The sequence below is a fragment of the Barbus barbus genome (genome assembly GCF_936440315.1).
Source record: "Barbus barbus genome assembly, chromosome: 13".
NCBI classification, from domain to species: domain Eukaryota; kingdom Metazoa; phylum Chordata; class Actinopteri; order Cypriniformes; family Cyprinidae; genus Barbus; species Barbus barbus.
The window spans coordinates 10,329,074-10,344,576 of NC_136741.1; the positions used below are offsets into that span (position 1 = coordinate 10,329,074).

The 15,503-nt window shown below is 37.1% G+C and overlaps 1 protein-coding gene across 3 annotated transcripts in view; it reads right to left on the bottom strand.

Moving 5' to 3' along the window:
• The window catches only part of LOC306878742 (histone-lysine N-methyltransferase SETD5-like), a 54,554-nt gene that overhangs the window by 4,885 nt on the left and 34,166 nt on the right, over positions 1–15,503 (bottom strand). For all 3 annotated transcript variants that reach the window (XM_079431250.1, XM_079431248.1, XM_079431249.1), the window contains 8 exons: positions 12,942–13,187; positions 12,589–12,712; positions 12,220–12,482; positions 12,039–12,095; positions 8,147–8,638; positions 6,400–6,659; positions 2,308–2,453; positions 2,128–2,210 (listed from right to left, as the gene is read on the bottom strand). In XM_079431250.1, coding sequence (XP_079287376.1) covers positions 2,128–2,210; positions 2,308–2,453; positions 6,400–6,659; positions 8,147–8,638; positions 12,039–12,095; positions 12,220–12,482; positions 12,589–12,712; positions 12,942–13,187 — 1,671 coding nt within the window. The remainder of the gene's footprint in view (positions 1–2,127; positions 2,211–2,307; positions 2,454–6,399; positions 6,660–8,146; positions 8,639–12,038; positions 12,096–12,219; positions 12,483–12,588; positions 12,713–12,941; positions 13,188–15,503) is intronic.

Consider the following 15,503-nt stretch of genomic DNA (forward strand, 5'->3'; position numbering starts at 1 on the left):
TCCCCGGTGTCATGTGACTCGTTAGTGTTACAAGGTCTCAGGTGTGAATGGGGAGCAGGTGTGTTAAATTTGGTGATATCGCTCTCACTCTCATACTGGCCATTGGAAGTTCAACCTGGCACTTCATGGCAAAGAACTCTCTGAGGATCTGAGGGGAGGGGGGGTCATCAGCCTGTCAGTGCTCAGACCATACACCGCACACTGCATCAAATTGGTCTGCATGGCTGTCATCCCAGAAGGAAGCCTCTTCTAAAGATGATGCACAAGAAAGCCCGCAAACAGTTTGCTGAAGACAAGCAGACTACGAACATTGATTACTGGAGCCATGTCCTGTGGTCTGATGAGACCAAGATAAACTTATTTGGTTCAGATGGTGTCAAGCGTGTGTGAGTGCTGCCGGCACTGGGGAGCTACAGTTCATTGAGGAAACCATGAATGCCAACATGTACTGTGACATAATGAAGCAGAGACTGGCCCGCAGGGCAGTATTCCAACATGATAACGACCCCAAACACACCTCCAAGACGACCACTGCCTTGCTAAAGAAGCTGAGGGTAAAGGTGATGGACTGGCCAAGCTGTACACTCACTACTTTACATTGTAGCAAAGTGTCATTTCTTCAGTGTTGTCACATGAAAAGATATACTGTAATAAAATATAAAATAAATGTGAGGGGTGTACTCACTTCTGTGAGAGACTATATATATATATATATATATATATATATATATACATATATATATATATATATATACATATATATATATATATATATACATATATATATATATATATATACATATATATATATATATATATATACACATATACATATACATACATATATATACATACATACATATATACATATATACATATATATACATACATATATACATATATATATATACACACATACACGTATATACACATATATATATACATACATATATATACATACATATATACATACATATATACATACATATATACATATATATATATACATACATACATATATATATATATACACACACATACACGTATATACACATATATATATATATACATACACGTATATACACATATATATATACACACATACACGTATATACATATATATACATATATATATATATACATAAACATATATACATACACATATACATATATATACATATATATACACATATATACACATATATACACATACATATATATACATATATATACATACATATACATATATATACATATATGTATACATGCATATATATACATATATATACACATATATATACACATACACATATATATACATATATATACATACACATATATATATACACATATATATACATATATATATATATATATATATATATACACATATATATACATATATATATATATACACACATATATATACACATATATACACATACATATATATACACATATATACACATACATATATATATACATACATATACATACATATACATATATGTATACATGCATATATATACATATATATACACATATATATACACATACACATATATATACATATATATACATACACATATATATATACACATATATATACATATATATATATATATATACACATATACACATATATATACATATATATATATATATATATATATATATATATATATATATATATATATACGTATACATATATACACATACATACACACACACACACACTGAACAAAATTATAAACGCAACACTTGTTTTTGCCCCCATTTTTCATGAGTTGAACTCTAAGATCTAAGACTTTTTCTGTTTTGCATTTATATATATCCAGGTGTGTGTTCACGGTGTGTGTGTTCACTGCTGTGTGTGTGCACTTTGGATGGATTAAATGCAGAGCACAAATTCCGGGTATAGGTCACCATATTTGGCCGTATGTCACGACACTTTCACTTTCATATACACACACACACACACACACACAGAGAGAGTATATATTTAAATTGTAATAATATTTCATGACATTACTGTTTTTTCTTGTTTGTTTTTAATTCAATTCCATGACATTTTCTCGAATACACGTTAAATCTTTTTTCCTCTATTGTGCATCGTGAACATTCTACCTGATGTGGATGAAGCGAAGGACTTTTTAAGGGAGAAGCCAGAGATGAGCTTTGAAGATCAAACCTGTCCATCTCAACAGCATCTGACAAGACAGAGAATTAGTCAAACTCTGCTGCTAAAAGCATACTTGACTGTTATCGAACAGAAAACAAACAGTATAAAAAAAATTAAAATCATACCACAGCTCTTGTCACGACTGCTGATTTGGTCATTAATTCCGGCATCTCCTCTTTTAAGGGCACGCTCTATGTTCAAATTACCCCTCAGAACACGCTCCAGAGCACCCTGTCCCTCCCTCAACCGCTCAACTGATGTAGGGACAATCCTGTTAGACACACACAGAAAGTAACAGCAGGTCACATTCATGACAACCGTTCATTAGCAATCTGTGAGAATGTGTATGAAGAACTAGAATTTAACAGGAGCAGGTTTATTATTGTTAACTAAAACTTATTAAAAAACTTAATTGAAATAAAGATAAAACAAAACAAAAATATTAATATTTGATGAAAAACAAACTGAACTCCTGAATAACTAGAAATAAATAAAAACTGAAACAAAAATATATTAAAACTAAATAAAACAAAAAATTAAAACATGAATATGAAAAATGCACATAAAATTGACCAAAAAACAAAACTGCAATGTGAACAACAGCACCAAACACCGACAGGGTACCCACTCTTTTTTGGTGATCATTTTCCAGGACATTTTTATTTTAATTAAGGCAGGAATAAAAGACAAAGAGAATGCCCTAAAGTAATATATATTCCTCTCTCGAGAAGTCTTTAAAAACATACAGTTTATAGCCATGACTTACAGTTGGGCAAAAATTTTATTTAGTCAGCCACCAATTGTGCAAGTTCTCCCACTTAAAAAGATGAGAGAGGCCTGTAATTTTCATCATAGGTCCACTTCAACTATGAGAGACAGAATGGGGGGAAAGAATCCAGGAAATCACATTGTAGGATTTTTAATGAATTAATTAGTAAATTCCTCGGTAAAATAAGTATTTGGTCACCTACAAACAAGCAAGATTTCTGGCTCTCACAGACCTGTAACTTCTTTAAGAGGCTCCTCTGTCCTCCACTTGTTACCTGTATTAATGGCACCTGTTTGAACTCGTTATCAGTATAAAAGACACCTGTCCACAACCTCAAACAGTCACACTCCAAACTCCACTATGGCCAAGACCATAGAGCTGTCAAAGGACACCAGAAACAAAATTGTAGACCTGCACCAAGCTGGGAAGACTGAATCTGCAATAGGCAAGCAGCTTGGTGTGAAGAAATCAACTGTGGGAGCAATTATTAGAAAATGGAAGACATACAAGACCACTTATAATCTCCCTCGATCTGGGGCTCCACGCAAGATTTCACCCCGTGGGGTCAAAATGATCACAAGAACGGTGAGCAAAAATCCCAGAACCACACGGGGGGACCTAGTGAATGACCTGCAGAGAGCTGGGACCAAAGTAACAAAGGCTACCATCAGTAACACACTACACCGCCAGGGACTCAAATCCTGCAGTGTCCCCCTGCTTAAGCCAGTACATGTCCGGGCCCGTCTGAAGTTTGATCCAGAAGAGGATTGGGAGAATGTCATATGGTCAGATGAAACCAAAATAGAATTTTTTGGTAAAAACTCAACTCGTCGTGTTTGGAGGAGAAAGAATGCTGAGTTGCATCCAAAGAACACCATACCTACTGTGAAGCATGGGGGTGGAAACATCATGCTTTGGGGCTGTTTTTCTGCAAAGGGACCAGGACGACTGATCCGTGTAAAGGAAAGAATGAATGGGGCCATGTATCGTGAGATTTTGAGTGAAAACCTCCTTCCATCAGCAAGGGCATTGAAGATGAAACGTGGCTGGGTCTTTCAGCATGACAATGATCCCAAACACACCGCCCGGGCAACGAAGGAGTGGCTTCGTAAGAAGCATTTCAAGGTTCTGGAGTGGCCTAGCCAGTCTCCAGATCTCAACCCCATAGAAAATCTTTGGAGGGAGTTGAAAGTCCGTCTTGCCCAGCAACAGCCCCAAAACATCACTGCTATAGAGGAGATCTGTATGGAGGAATGGGCCAAAATACCAGCAACAGTGTGTGAAAACCTTGTGAAGACTTACAGAAAACGTTTGACCTCTGTCATTGCCAACAAAGGTATATAACAAAGTATTGAGATGAACTTTTGTTATTGACCAAATACTTATTTTCCACCATAATTTGCAAATAAATTCTTTAAAAATCCTCCAATGTGATTTCCTGGATTCTTTCCCCCCATTCTGTCTCCCATAGTTGAAGTGTACCTATGATGAAAATTACAGGCCTCTCTCATCTTTTTAAGTGGGAGAACTTGCAATTGGTGGCTGACTAAATACTTTTTTGCCCAACTGTAACTATAAAATTAGCTCTTTAATATGAGCTCTTAATTATACATTACAACAAATGATTTTCAGAACCAATTTCAGTAACATATCAAAATAAACTAAATATATTAGAAGTATTAAATTATTGTATTTACCTATTTGAAAATAAAAATAAATTATATCAGTTCATTATTTATAACAATAATATTAAAGAAAGATATTTTAAAATATTGGCATGTATCCTTCAAAAATTTTCAATTAAGTGTTGCTTTAAAAGGGTCAAGTGAAAAATGAGTGGATTCTGACTAACTTAAACACCTCTATTTGGCCATTGCAAATCACTGTTCATAGAAAGTGATATAAATATTCACTGAAGCGTTTGAAAGCAGACACCTAGCAGCGAGTATTGAATTGAGTCTGTACTTGGTACTACATTTAACAATAATCTAAAAAATTAGTTAAGTTACTGAATTACTGAAATAATTCTCTTAAAGTTGAACATTGGATAGAAGATTTGGAAACACATCAATGTTCAAACTGTCAAAACCAGTAGTGATGCACCAATCTTGTAAATAGAAACTTTTCTGTAGCCATTTAAAATTAGAGGTAACCACTGCATTTTAATCACGATCCAATAGGGCTGGACAATAATTCAATATCAATACATTTCGCAATGTAATTTTTTTCAGTAACGGTAATATAATTTCCAATATTTCAATATACATTACCAGTGTTTCCCATACATTTCAGTTCAATTCAATTTATTTGTGTAGCGCTTTTCACGATACAAATAGTTCCAAAGCAGCTTTACAGGAAATTACGTTTCGACAATATATTTTGTAGACAAGACAGAGACGACACAAGACACAGAGAATTAGTCAAACTCTGCTGCTAAAAGCATACTTGACTGTTATCGAACAGAAAACAAACAGTATAAAAAATGTTTGTTTTACATTGATTCATTTGTGGCGGTTGACTTCTTTGAATAAACATGAGCGCTACATATTTCAAAATAAAAACGCAGCGCGGGTGTTTTAAATGAATGTATCTCTAAAGGGAACGACTGTGCTCAAAAAAAGTTTTGATAGCATTTTTATTTTATGTGATAAAGTAGCATTCATGAGCGCAGTGCTGCTTTGTGTACAGCCATTACCGGGGAAAATTATGTTTCTGCAGCTCCAAAAGTGCCCCCTATTGGCAGATAATGAATTTGGTATTTTCAATAACCCCATGTCCAGCAGCATGTTTTTGCAACTCTATGCACTTTTCATATTCTTTATCCTGGCTGAAGCACTTTTGTTTCAATCTATAAGAATAATCAGCCTATGTTATACTGTAGTTTAGTTAAAGATATTAATATTAATAAGGAGAGTCTGAAAGTCTTATAATTATTTGATGGTGATTTCACATTTCTTGTTTGTATGAAGGCTAAATGCAGTGAACATTAATTTATTTGTACCATTTTGTTCTAAAATATTATCTAGTTTTAGGAGGTTTCATTGACTTGGCAAATTCATTTTTCAGAAGTTTGTATAGACATCAGTTGTGGGCGTTCTTGGCAGTAATTTTGAGGCTTTTAAAAATATTGTTCATATCAATATCGGAAGTATATCGTATCGAACAAAATTAAGAAATATATCATGATATAAATTTTGGCCATATTATCCAGCCCTACAATCCAAAGCAAGATTCTGCATATATGAGCATTTTTGGATCTAATTTTTATGGCCTCTATGAATAAAGCCTTGAAGATTTTTTTTCTTGAAAGATATTGTGTGTGGGCTCTCATGTTTTTATTTAGAATAAAATAAAACTGAAAATATAAAATTAAAAACTAATTCAAAATCTTAACTACAACAGTGTGAAAATAATAAAATAACACTGAGCAGAACTGTTCTTTTCTCACCAGTGGTTGGACTCTGGTCCGCCCAGCACTGTGGTCTGTGTGTGGTTTCCAGACCTGATGCTAGGAGGACTGACCTCCTCTATCTGTGGGAAAGCTTGGGGTTCTGGAGAGAACGAATTGTGCGGAGAGACTGAAGGAGGAAAATGCGTGCGCGACTGTCCTGGAGACTCTGTGCGAGGGCAAATGGAGCTGAGGTTTGTGACGTGAGGTGCTGGGTCCCGTGGCCCTTTCTTTCTTTCCCTGTACTCCAGCAGAGAGACCTACATGGAAAGAAGGTATATAAGTATGACTAAAAGATGCACATGGATGACGAATAGGCATGCAGTTCTGTCCTTCAGTATAATTTCTTAGAACACTCATGCATCGTAACATTCACGTTCACATGAAGCAACTCATGCATGATCAATTGATGTAGAATGATATCATCTATAACTTCAATGGGTATGAGAAAGACACAGCATGCATTATTACCCAACGCTGCTATTCAGAACAACACCACATTAAATGCCCGTATTAACCCAATCAAAAGCTGTTTAATAAAATTAAGAAAAAGTGTTTTCTTCCAGCTAGAACAACTTGCAAAACTACCATCAGACCATGAGAAACGTTTTTAAAACTAGGATTCTAGACTTCATAATAACGGCAAAGAAAAAGCCACACAAACATACAGACATATTCACCATGAAAATTGTTTTTAGATTAGACAATTAAAGCATTGGTGTCTTTGAATGAATACAACCGGCTCTGCAGCAGTTAACGCAGCAGCAGTTGTTTTTTTCTCTCAGTTTGCTCAACACAGACGAAGGAGTACATCATCTGGAGATGCAAATGTTATGGACATGCACACTTCTAGATGGAGGCCACTTATATGATATTCACCATGTTCTGCCCTGGCTTGAACTGGCCCCTTACAGCTAATGCCTGGTACCCAGACAAGCCAGCCAGCTGACTACCAGCACTCACCATGACCCTCTGCCTTGAGAAAAGGGTGGAAAGAAAGATTTTGCAAGTTTTAAGAGCAAAGAGGAGAAAGAGAGAAACAGGGAGCAAATCAAAGACAGAGCAAGAGTTTCATGCAAGTTAGAGGACCACCCTTCACGATTTAAATGTATATAGGAAAAAAAGGAGTTAAACCGCCTAGGTTTTTTAAGCTTTTAGAATAGTCCTTTTGGAATAAACTGTTTCAGTTTATAGTCCAGCAATTATTACTTTACATTACATCAAGTCAAGAAATATCCTCTGTTAATTACTTTGTAAAGATGGGATGATGCTAAGGGAGAAGCACACTGGTAGGGTAACAGAGTAAATGTCCCTACAAATAATTAAACTGAACATCAATATTTATTTCATCTAAACAGTTTTGAAGTATAAGAGTCAAATTTATTGTCACTGGATAACAGTGATGTTGGAATTTATTAAATGTTGGACGTTGATTTATTAAACTACGATTTCCAAACAGATGATTTAATTTAGATACGTATGGTATTGGAGAAAGTTTTATTCTGAAGTGACAAGTTAAAAGTACACCCTTGGAGGAAGATGCCCCAGTTAGGATAAGTGTACCCATGGGGGTCATCTTACCCCTGTAGTACCCCTTATATCTATTTTTATGTTGTGTCATAAGAACTAAATTAAACAAATTCTTTTTATTTACACAATTATATTGGATGATACATTATCATCATCCTGCACATACTAAAGGAAAACAACTTGTAAATGGAGAAACTGATGTGGCCATAGGACTTGCCTTCTTCTTCTGTGGTGGATTGCTAGGGTGGGGGGATGTGCTGCACTCTGAATATCCACCTCCAAACTGTGTGTCCAGATACATTGAGAGAGAGCCAGAGCTAGACCCCGATTCCATCAGCAGCCCCTGGCTGCACATTGTGCTTAAGTCAGAGTCAGCCGTGGACAAGCTTCCCTCTGATTGTGGGAAGTGTCTGTCACTTACAGGACCAGTGGGTAGATTAGCATTGAGGGGAGAGCAGGTGTAAATTAGGTTAAATTCTGTCCTAAAGGCCTGTTCTCTGGCCTGTGCCTCACTGGCATGTGAAACCAAGGAAGAGTCACATAGACTGGACACAACAGCTGAGCTGTGGGGAGTCCCACCACCAGATCCATTCAGAGAGTCTGGAGCAGCAAGTGAGAAGTCATCTGACATAGGAGCTGGGCTTCCCCGGCTTGTGGAAAAGTCAGGGAAGGCAGTGACCCGTGAAGCGAAGTCTGGTCGCAAACAGGGCTGAACAGAAAAAAAAGCATGATCATTAAAACAGAATTAACAACTTTCCTGATGAACACTCAAAGTATTTAAGGATAACCCTTTTCAACAGCACTTCTCAAAGTCCAGACTCCGGTCTGAATCCGGAGGGAATTTAATCCGGACCTGCCTCCATTTTGTATTTCAAGAGCACTAATTATATTTCCAACATTGATAAACGCATGTTAAACTTGTAAATCATTCGTTTAGTTTTTTTTATGTCTTTTTGGAGATGGTCTGAAATGAAAGCGAAGGACGAGATATTTAAAGTTTTCCTGCGTTTGACATGACATCCAGTGAGCGTATGACGTTTGATGTAATTGGGCGACACTTCAATATGAGTAAATTTTTTTTTATCACTTAAGATTATGGCCATTTGACTTATAGGAGTGTCCAGTGTTTCCCATACATTGATTTATTTTGGGCGCCCCATCACAATATCAAAACTGACTGCCACAAATAAATTTCCCAAAAGACTTCTACTTGGTTGATTAGACATGAGCACTGCACATTTCAAAATCAAAATTCGGCATGGGTGTTTTTATATGAATGTATCTTTGAAAAGAACTGACAATCTTCAGAAAAGCTTGATTTAATTTTCATTTCATCTTTACTGTAATGCCTGATACAAAGTTGCATTTGAGGGTGCAGTGCTTATTTGATTACAACAGTTACCGAGGAAAACTCTATATCTACCGCTCCAACAGCGCCTCCTGCTGGCAGAGAATGAATTTGCATTTGCAAGTCTGTGGGAAACACTGGTGTCTGTCAACAAAACATAAAAAAAAGCTTCAGAGAACTGTTTTGAGAAGGTGCTTAAGTTTTGAGCCATGTACAGGTACATCTCAAAAAAGTAGAATATCATGAAAAAAAAATTATTGTAACTTATTTCAAAAAGTTAAACTTTCATATATTTTAGATTCATTACATGTAAAGTAAAACATTTCAAAAGTTTTTGTGTGTTAATTTTGATGATTAGAGCTTACAGCTCATGAAAGTCAAAAATCAGTATCTCAAAATAGTTATAATTAATGACCATCCCTACAGTATAAACTCTGGGTATCTATTGTTCATTGAAACCACAATAATGGCGAAGACTGCTGACTTGGCAATGATCCAGAAGATGAACATTGACGCCCTCCACAAAGAGGGTAAGTCACAGAGGGTCATTACTGAAAGGTGTGGCTGTTCACAGAGTGCTGTATCAAGGCATATTAAATGACAAGTTGACTGGAAGGAAGAAACTGGGTAGGAAAGGGTGCACAAGCAACAGGGATGACCGCAAGCTTGAGAATACTGTCAAGCAAAGCTGATTCAAATGCTTGGGAGAGCTTCACAAGGAGTGGACTGAAGCTGGAGTCAGTGCATCAAGAGTGACCACGCTCAGACGTCTTCAGGAAAAGGGCTACCAAGCCACTTCTGAACCAGAGACAACATCAGAAGCGTCTTTCCTGGGCTAAGGAGAAAAAGAACTGGACTGTTGCTCAGTAGTCCAAAGTCCTCTTTTCAGATGGAAGTAAATTTTGCATTTCATTTGGAAATCAAGGTCCCAGAGTCTGGAGGAAGAGTGGAGAGGCACAGAATCCATGTTGCTTGAAGTCCAGTGTGAAGTTTCATCTGCTGCCATGTCATCTGCTGGTGTTGGTCCACTGTGTTTTCTGAAGTCCACAGTCAACGCAGCCATCTACCAGGAAATTTTAGAGCACTTCATGCTTCCTTCTGCTGACAAGCTTTATGGAGATGCTGATTTCATTTTCCAGCAGGACTTGGCACCTGCCCACACTGCCAAAGGTACCAACAGCTGGTTCAATGACCATGGTGTTACTGTGCTTGATTGGCCAAACTCGCCTGACCTGAACCCCATAGATAGTCTATGGGGTATTGTCAAGAGGAAGATGAGAGACACCAGACCCAACAATGCAGATGACCTGAAGGCAGCTATCAAAAGGCTTCCATTACACCTGAGCAGTCCCACAGGCTGATTGCCTCCATGCCACGCCGCATTGATGCAGTAATGCATGCAAAAGGAGGCCCAGTCAAGTATTGAGTGCATAGAAATTAACATACTTTTAAGAAGCCTAACATTTCTGTTTAAAATATCCTTTTTTAATTGATCTTATGTAATATTCTCATTTTCTGAGACACTGAATTTTGGGTTTTCATTATCTGTAAGCCATAATCATGAAAATTTAAAGAAATAAAGGCTTGAAATATTTCACTCTGTGTGTAATGAAGCTATATAATATATGGGTTTCACTTTTTGAAATGAGTAACAAAAAATATTGACCTTTTTCATGATATTCAATTTTTTTTTTTAGATGTACCTGTATTATTACTATGAATTAGGCTACTACTACTTCTACTATTACTATTGTGCCCTGCAATAAAGATTTACTCATACTCTCTTTTATGAGATGAAGGGGGAAAAATAAAGAAAATCGGCCAAAAATAGCAGCCAAAAAAAATCAACATCATATATTGGCCATCCGCTGCCCTGATTTCTAAATATTGGCATCAGCCCGATGAAAAATGCATATCGGTCGACCTCTATTGCCGACACTTTAATTGCTTTGACACTTTTGCACTTGTTATTAATGTATTTTGAATGCAAAAGGCACTTTATATTTTCAAAACATTACTGTTGATTTCTTATGCATGTTTATTAAAAACAAGTTTTGTAATAACAAATTGTTCTGGACTTTTGATATTGATGAAAATTCAGATTTGGACCTTTGAATGTGGACTTTGAGAACCCCTGCTTTACAATAAGGTCCCATTAGTTATTGTTGGTTAATACATTAATATTACCTAACAATGACCAACACATTTGTTACAGTTTTTATTAATCATGTTAGCTCAGATCCATCAAATAATATTAACACATGCTTATTGGCACACTGTTTTAATGTACAAAATTGAATTTAGCAGTTATCTTAATTTTAGTCAAACTACATCAACACATCTTCCAATCCAAACTTCAACAAACTTCAACAAACTGGGGGGGAAAAAAAAAAAAAAAAAAAAAAATTTCTCCATTTTTTTCAGAAAAAAAAATGGAGTTTTTTCTGCCATTTTGCTAAAAACTATTAAAATTATCTGCCAGTGGGGTAAGTAAAATATTCTGGTTGCAACCCCACTGGCAGATTTTACTTGTTTTGAGCAAAAATGACTTAATTTGGAGAGGAGTTTTCTCCCCTGGAAACAAGACTAAATATATTAAGTCAATTTGCTTATCTAGTAAATGCATCTTAATTTAAGAATTTTTTTATATTTTGACTAGAAACAAGAGAAAAATACTAAGCAAGATAAGCCTTTTTTTTGCAGTGTACATGACAATCAAGCAATAACACTTTCACATGTGTGCATGAGAACTTGAACTTACTTCTGGAGTCAGAGATTCTGATCTGTGCACAGGCGAGGCCTCAGGAGAAGAGATGTTCTATGAAAAAGAACCAAGTCAAATATACAGCTTTTATGTTTTCTATTACTACAGCGAATCTCTACAAGCTGCTATATTGAGAGAGAACTCCATTTTGTGTTTGTGTGTGTGTTCATTTGTTCACCTCAAACTGTAGAGGTGTATTGCAGCGGCTGGCAGGTCGGGATGTGAGAGGAGAGTAAGAAAGCAAGGTAGCATTCAGCTTCTCCACTTCCCCTCCTAAATAAAGCGAGCAGGGAGTCATGAGCGAATGAAGAGGCGTCATGGGAAGTTCAGAAGGCAGAGGTGGGGTGATGGGGGACAATGGTCGTAACAAGAGTTCAGAAGGTGGCGCTGCCGTTTCTGATGAACACTTCAATTTCCTCTTCTTAAATGGTCCTGTCAGCTCTGAACAAAGGGCAACATCAAAAAACACTAGTTAAAACCCCAAATCTATGATACCAAGGCTGTAATTCACATTCTGCCATCTAAACGGTGGAGTAAGAGTCATTACCAGGTTTGAACGTTTGAGAGCTGCTAGTGCTGCTGGTGTTACTTTTGTGGGAAGAATTGGACTCTGTTCCATCTTCCATTAGGCCAGATAACATGCTCTCATCCAGCGCTTGTTTCATCCACCTCTGCTCAGACAGACATACACAAAGACATGCTATGTAGCAACAATAACAAGTATGAGCCCCAATACAAATTTAAGTTCAGACAAACAAGTCTTTGAGCAATTTAATCTACATAATTAACATTTTTTTTTTATAAATCTACACAAGAGAAATCAAAAGATTTATTTTCTGGGGAAATTCGAATGCCGCTGTAGGGCAGTGTATTTAGGTTAATTCAGTAACTCATTCTAACCTTCTTGCAAGAACCATATGCAGGGTCAATCATACAGGGTCGCCGGCGTCTTTCTGGGTTGAAGGGTGAACCAAAACGAACATAGTGTTTGGGGGTAGTACAGATGAGAGGTGAATGAGATAGTCCTGGCAGCATGTTGAGGGTGGTGGCCAGGACTGTAGGGTCAGTGGTGATGCGTAAAGGGCGTTCCACAGACTCCTCCACCCGCTCTGGAACCTTGTCATTTAACCACTCCGTCACCAGGTACTATAAAGAGAGAATAAAAGACATAAATAATACATTACTACATTTACAGCTCTGAAACATAGCCGACCACAGTCAAGTCACCTTTATATTTATATAGTGCTTTATCTCTCTGAGAAATGAGAGAGAAAGTGCTTTATACAGTACAGATTGCGCCAAAGCAGCTTTACAGTGTTAAACAAGAATAATATAAAGAGTATAAATGAATATTTTTTTCAGTCACCACAAAATCAAAGAGGAATATTTTTTAATGGAATATTTAAGTGTTAATTATAAAAGATTTATCCATGCACATTATTTTTAATTTACGTGCCATTTTTTTTATAAAAAAAAAAAAAGAAAAAGTGCCCTCCTCACCGCAATAACATCTCTGATGAAGTGTGCACTTGGCTCAATACTGGGCTACAATCCCTCCCTTCAAGAAACGTGTCACTCACATGACATCGCAGCAGTTAGCAAATGACAACCCAACCATCCAATCAATTTCTGTTGGACAAAATCCCGAGCTACATTTTTTCTTGTTTGAAAAGTTGCTTAACTTGGATATACAGGTCCTTCTCAAAAAATTAGCATATTGTCATAAAGTTCATTATTTTCTGTAATGTACTGATAAACATTAGACTTTCATATATTTTAGATTCATTACAACACAACTGAAGTAGTTCAAGCCTTTTATTGTTTTAATATTGATGATTTTGGCATACAGCTCATGAAAACCCAAAATTCCTATCTCAAAAAATTAGCATATTTCATCCGACCAATAAAAGAATGGCCATTATGTTCATTTATGCACTCAATACTTGGTCGGGAATCCTTTTGCAGAAATGACTGCTTCAATGCGGCGTGGCATGGAGGCAATCAGCCTGTGGCACTGCTGAGGTGTTATGGAGGCCCAGGATGCTTCGATAGCGGCCTTAAGCTCATCCAGAGTGTTGGGTCTTGCGTCTCTCAACTTTCTCTTCACAATATCCCACAGATTCTCTATGGGGTTCAGGTCAGGAGAGTTGGCAGGCCAATTGAGCACAGTAATACCATGGTCAGTAAACCATTTACCAGTGGTTTTGGCACTGTGAGCAGGTGCCAGGTCGTGCTGAAAAATGAAATCTTCATCTCCATAAAGCTTTTCAGCAGATGGAAGCATGAAGTGCTCCAAAATCTCCTGATAGCTAGCTGCATTGACCCTGCCCTTGATAAAACACAGTGGACCAACACCAGCATCACTGACTGTGGGTACTTGACACTGGACTTCAGGCATTTTGGCATTTCCCTCTCCCCAGTCTTCCTCCAGACTCTGGCACCTTGATTTCCGAATGACATGCAAAATTTGCTTTCATCCGAAAAAAGTACTTTGGACCACTGAGCAACAGTCCAGTGCTGCTTCTCTGTAGCCCAGGTCAGGCGCTTCTGCCGCTGTTTCTGGTTCAAAAGTGGCTTGACCTGGGGAATGCGGCACCTGTAGCCCATTTCCTGCACACGCCTGTACACGGTGGCTCTGGATGTTTCTACTCCAGACTCAGTCCACTGCTTCCGCAGGTCCCCCAAGGTCTGGAATCGGTCCTTCTCCACAATCTTCCTCAGGGTCCGGTCACCTCTTCTCGTTGTGCTGCGTTTTCTGCCACACTTTTTCCTTCCCACAGACTTCCCACTGAGGTGCCTTGATACAGCACTCTGGGAACAGCCTATTCGTTCAGAAATTTCTTTCTGTGTCTTACCCTCTTGCTTGAGGGTGTCAATGATGGCCTTCTGGACAGCAGTCAGGTCGGCAGTCTTACCCATGATTGCGGTTTTGAGTAATGAACCAGGCTGGGAGTTTTTAAAAGCCTCAGGAATCTTTTGCAGGTGTTTAGAGTTAATTAGTTGATTCAGATGATTAGGTTAATAGCTCGTTTAGAGAACCTTTTCATGATATGCTAATTTTTTGAGATAGGAATTTTGGGTTTTCATGAGCTGTATGCCAAAATCATCAATATTAAAACAATAAAAGGCTTGAACTACTTCAGTTGTGTTGTAATGAATCTAAAATATATGAAAGTCTAATGTTTATCAGTACATTACAGAAAATAATGAACTTTATCACAATATGCTAATTTTTTGAGAAGGACCTGTACAGTACATCACAACAGGAAAAAAAAAAAAAGACAACTTCCATTTTTATGCCGATTTTAGAGTCACAATGAAATCAACATTGACGATTCTTTTTTTTGTATATTGCATTGTTTTTTTATCCATGCACATTCCATGCAAATTTATCCATGCACATTCTTTCTTTTTTTTTTTACATTCATGTAAAATTGCCCTCTAGCAATGACATCTCTTCTG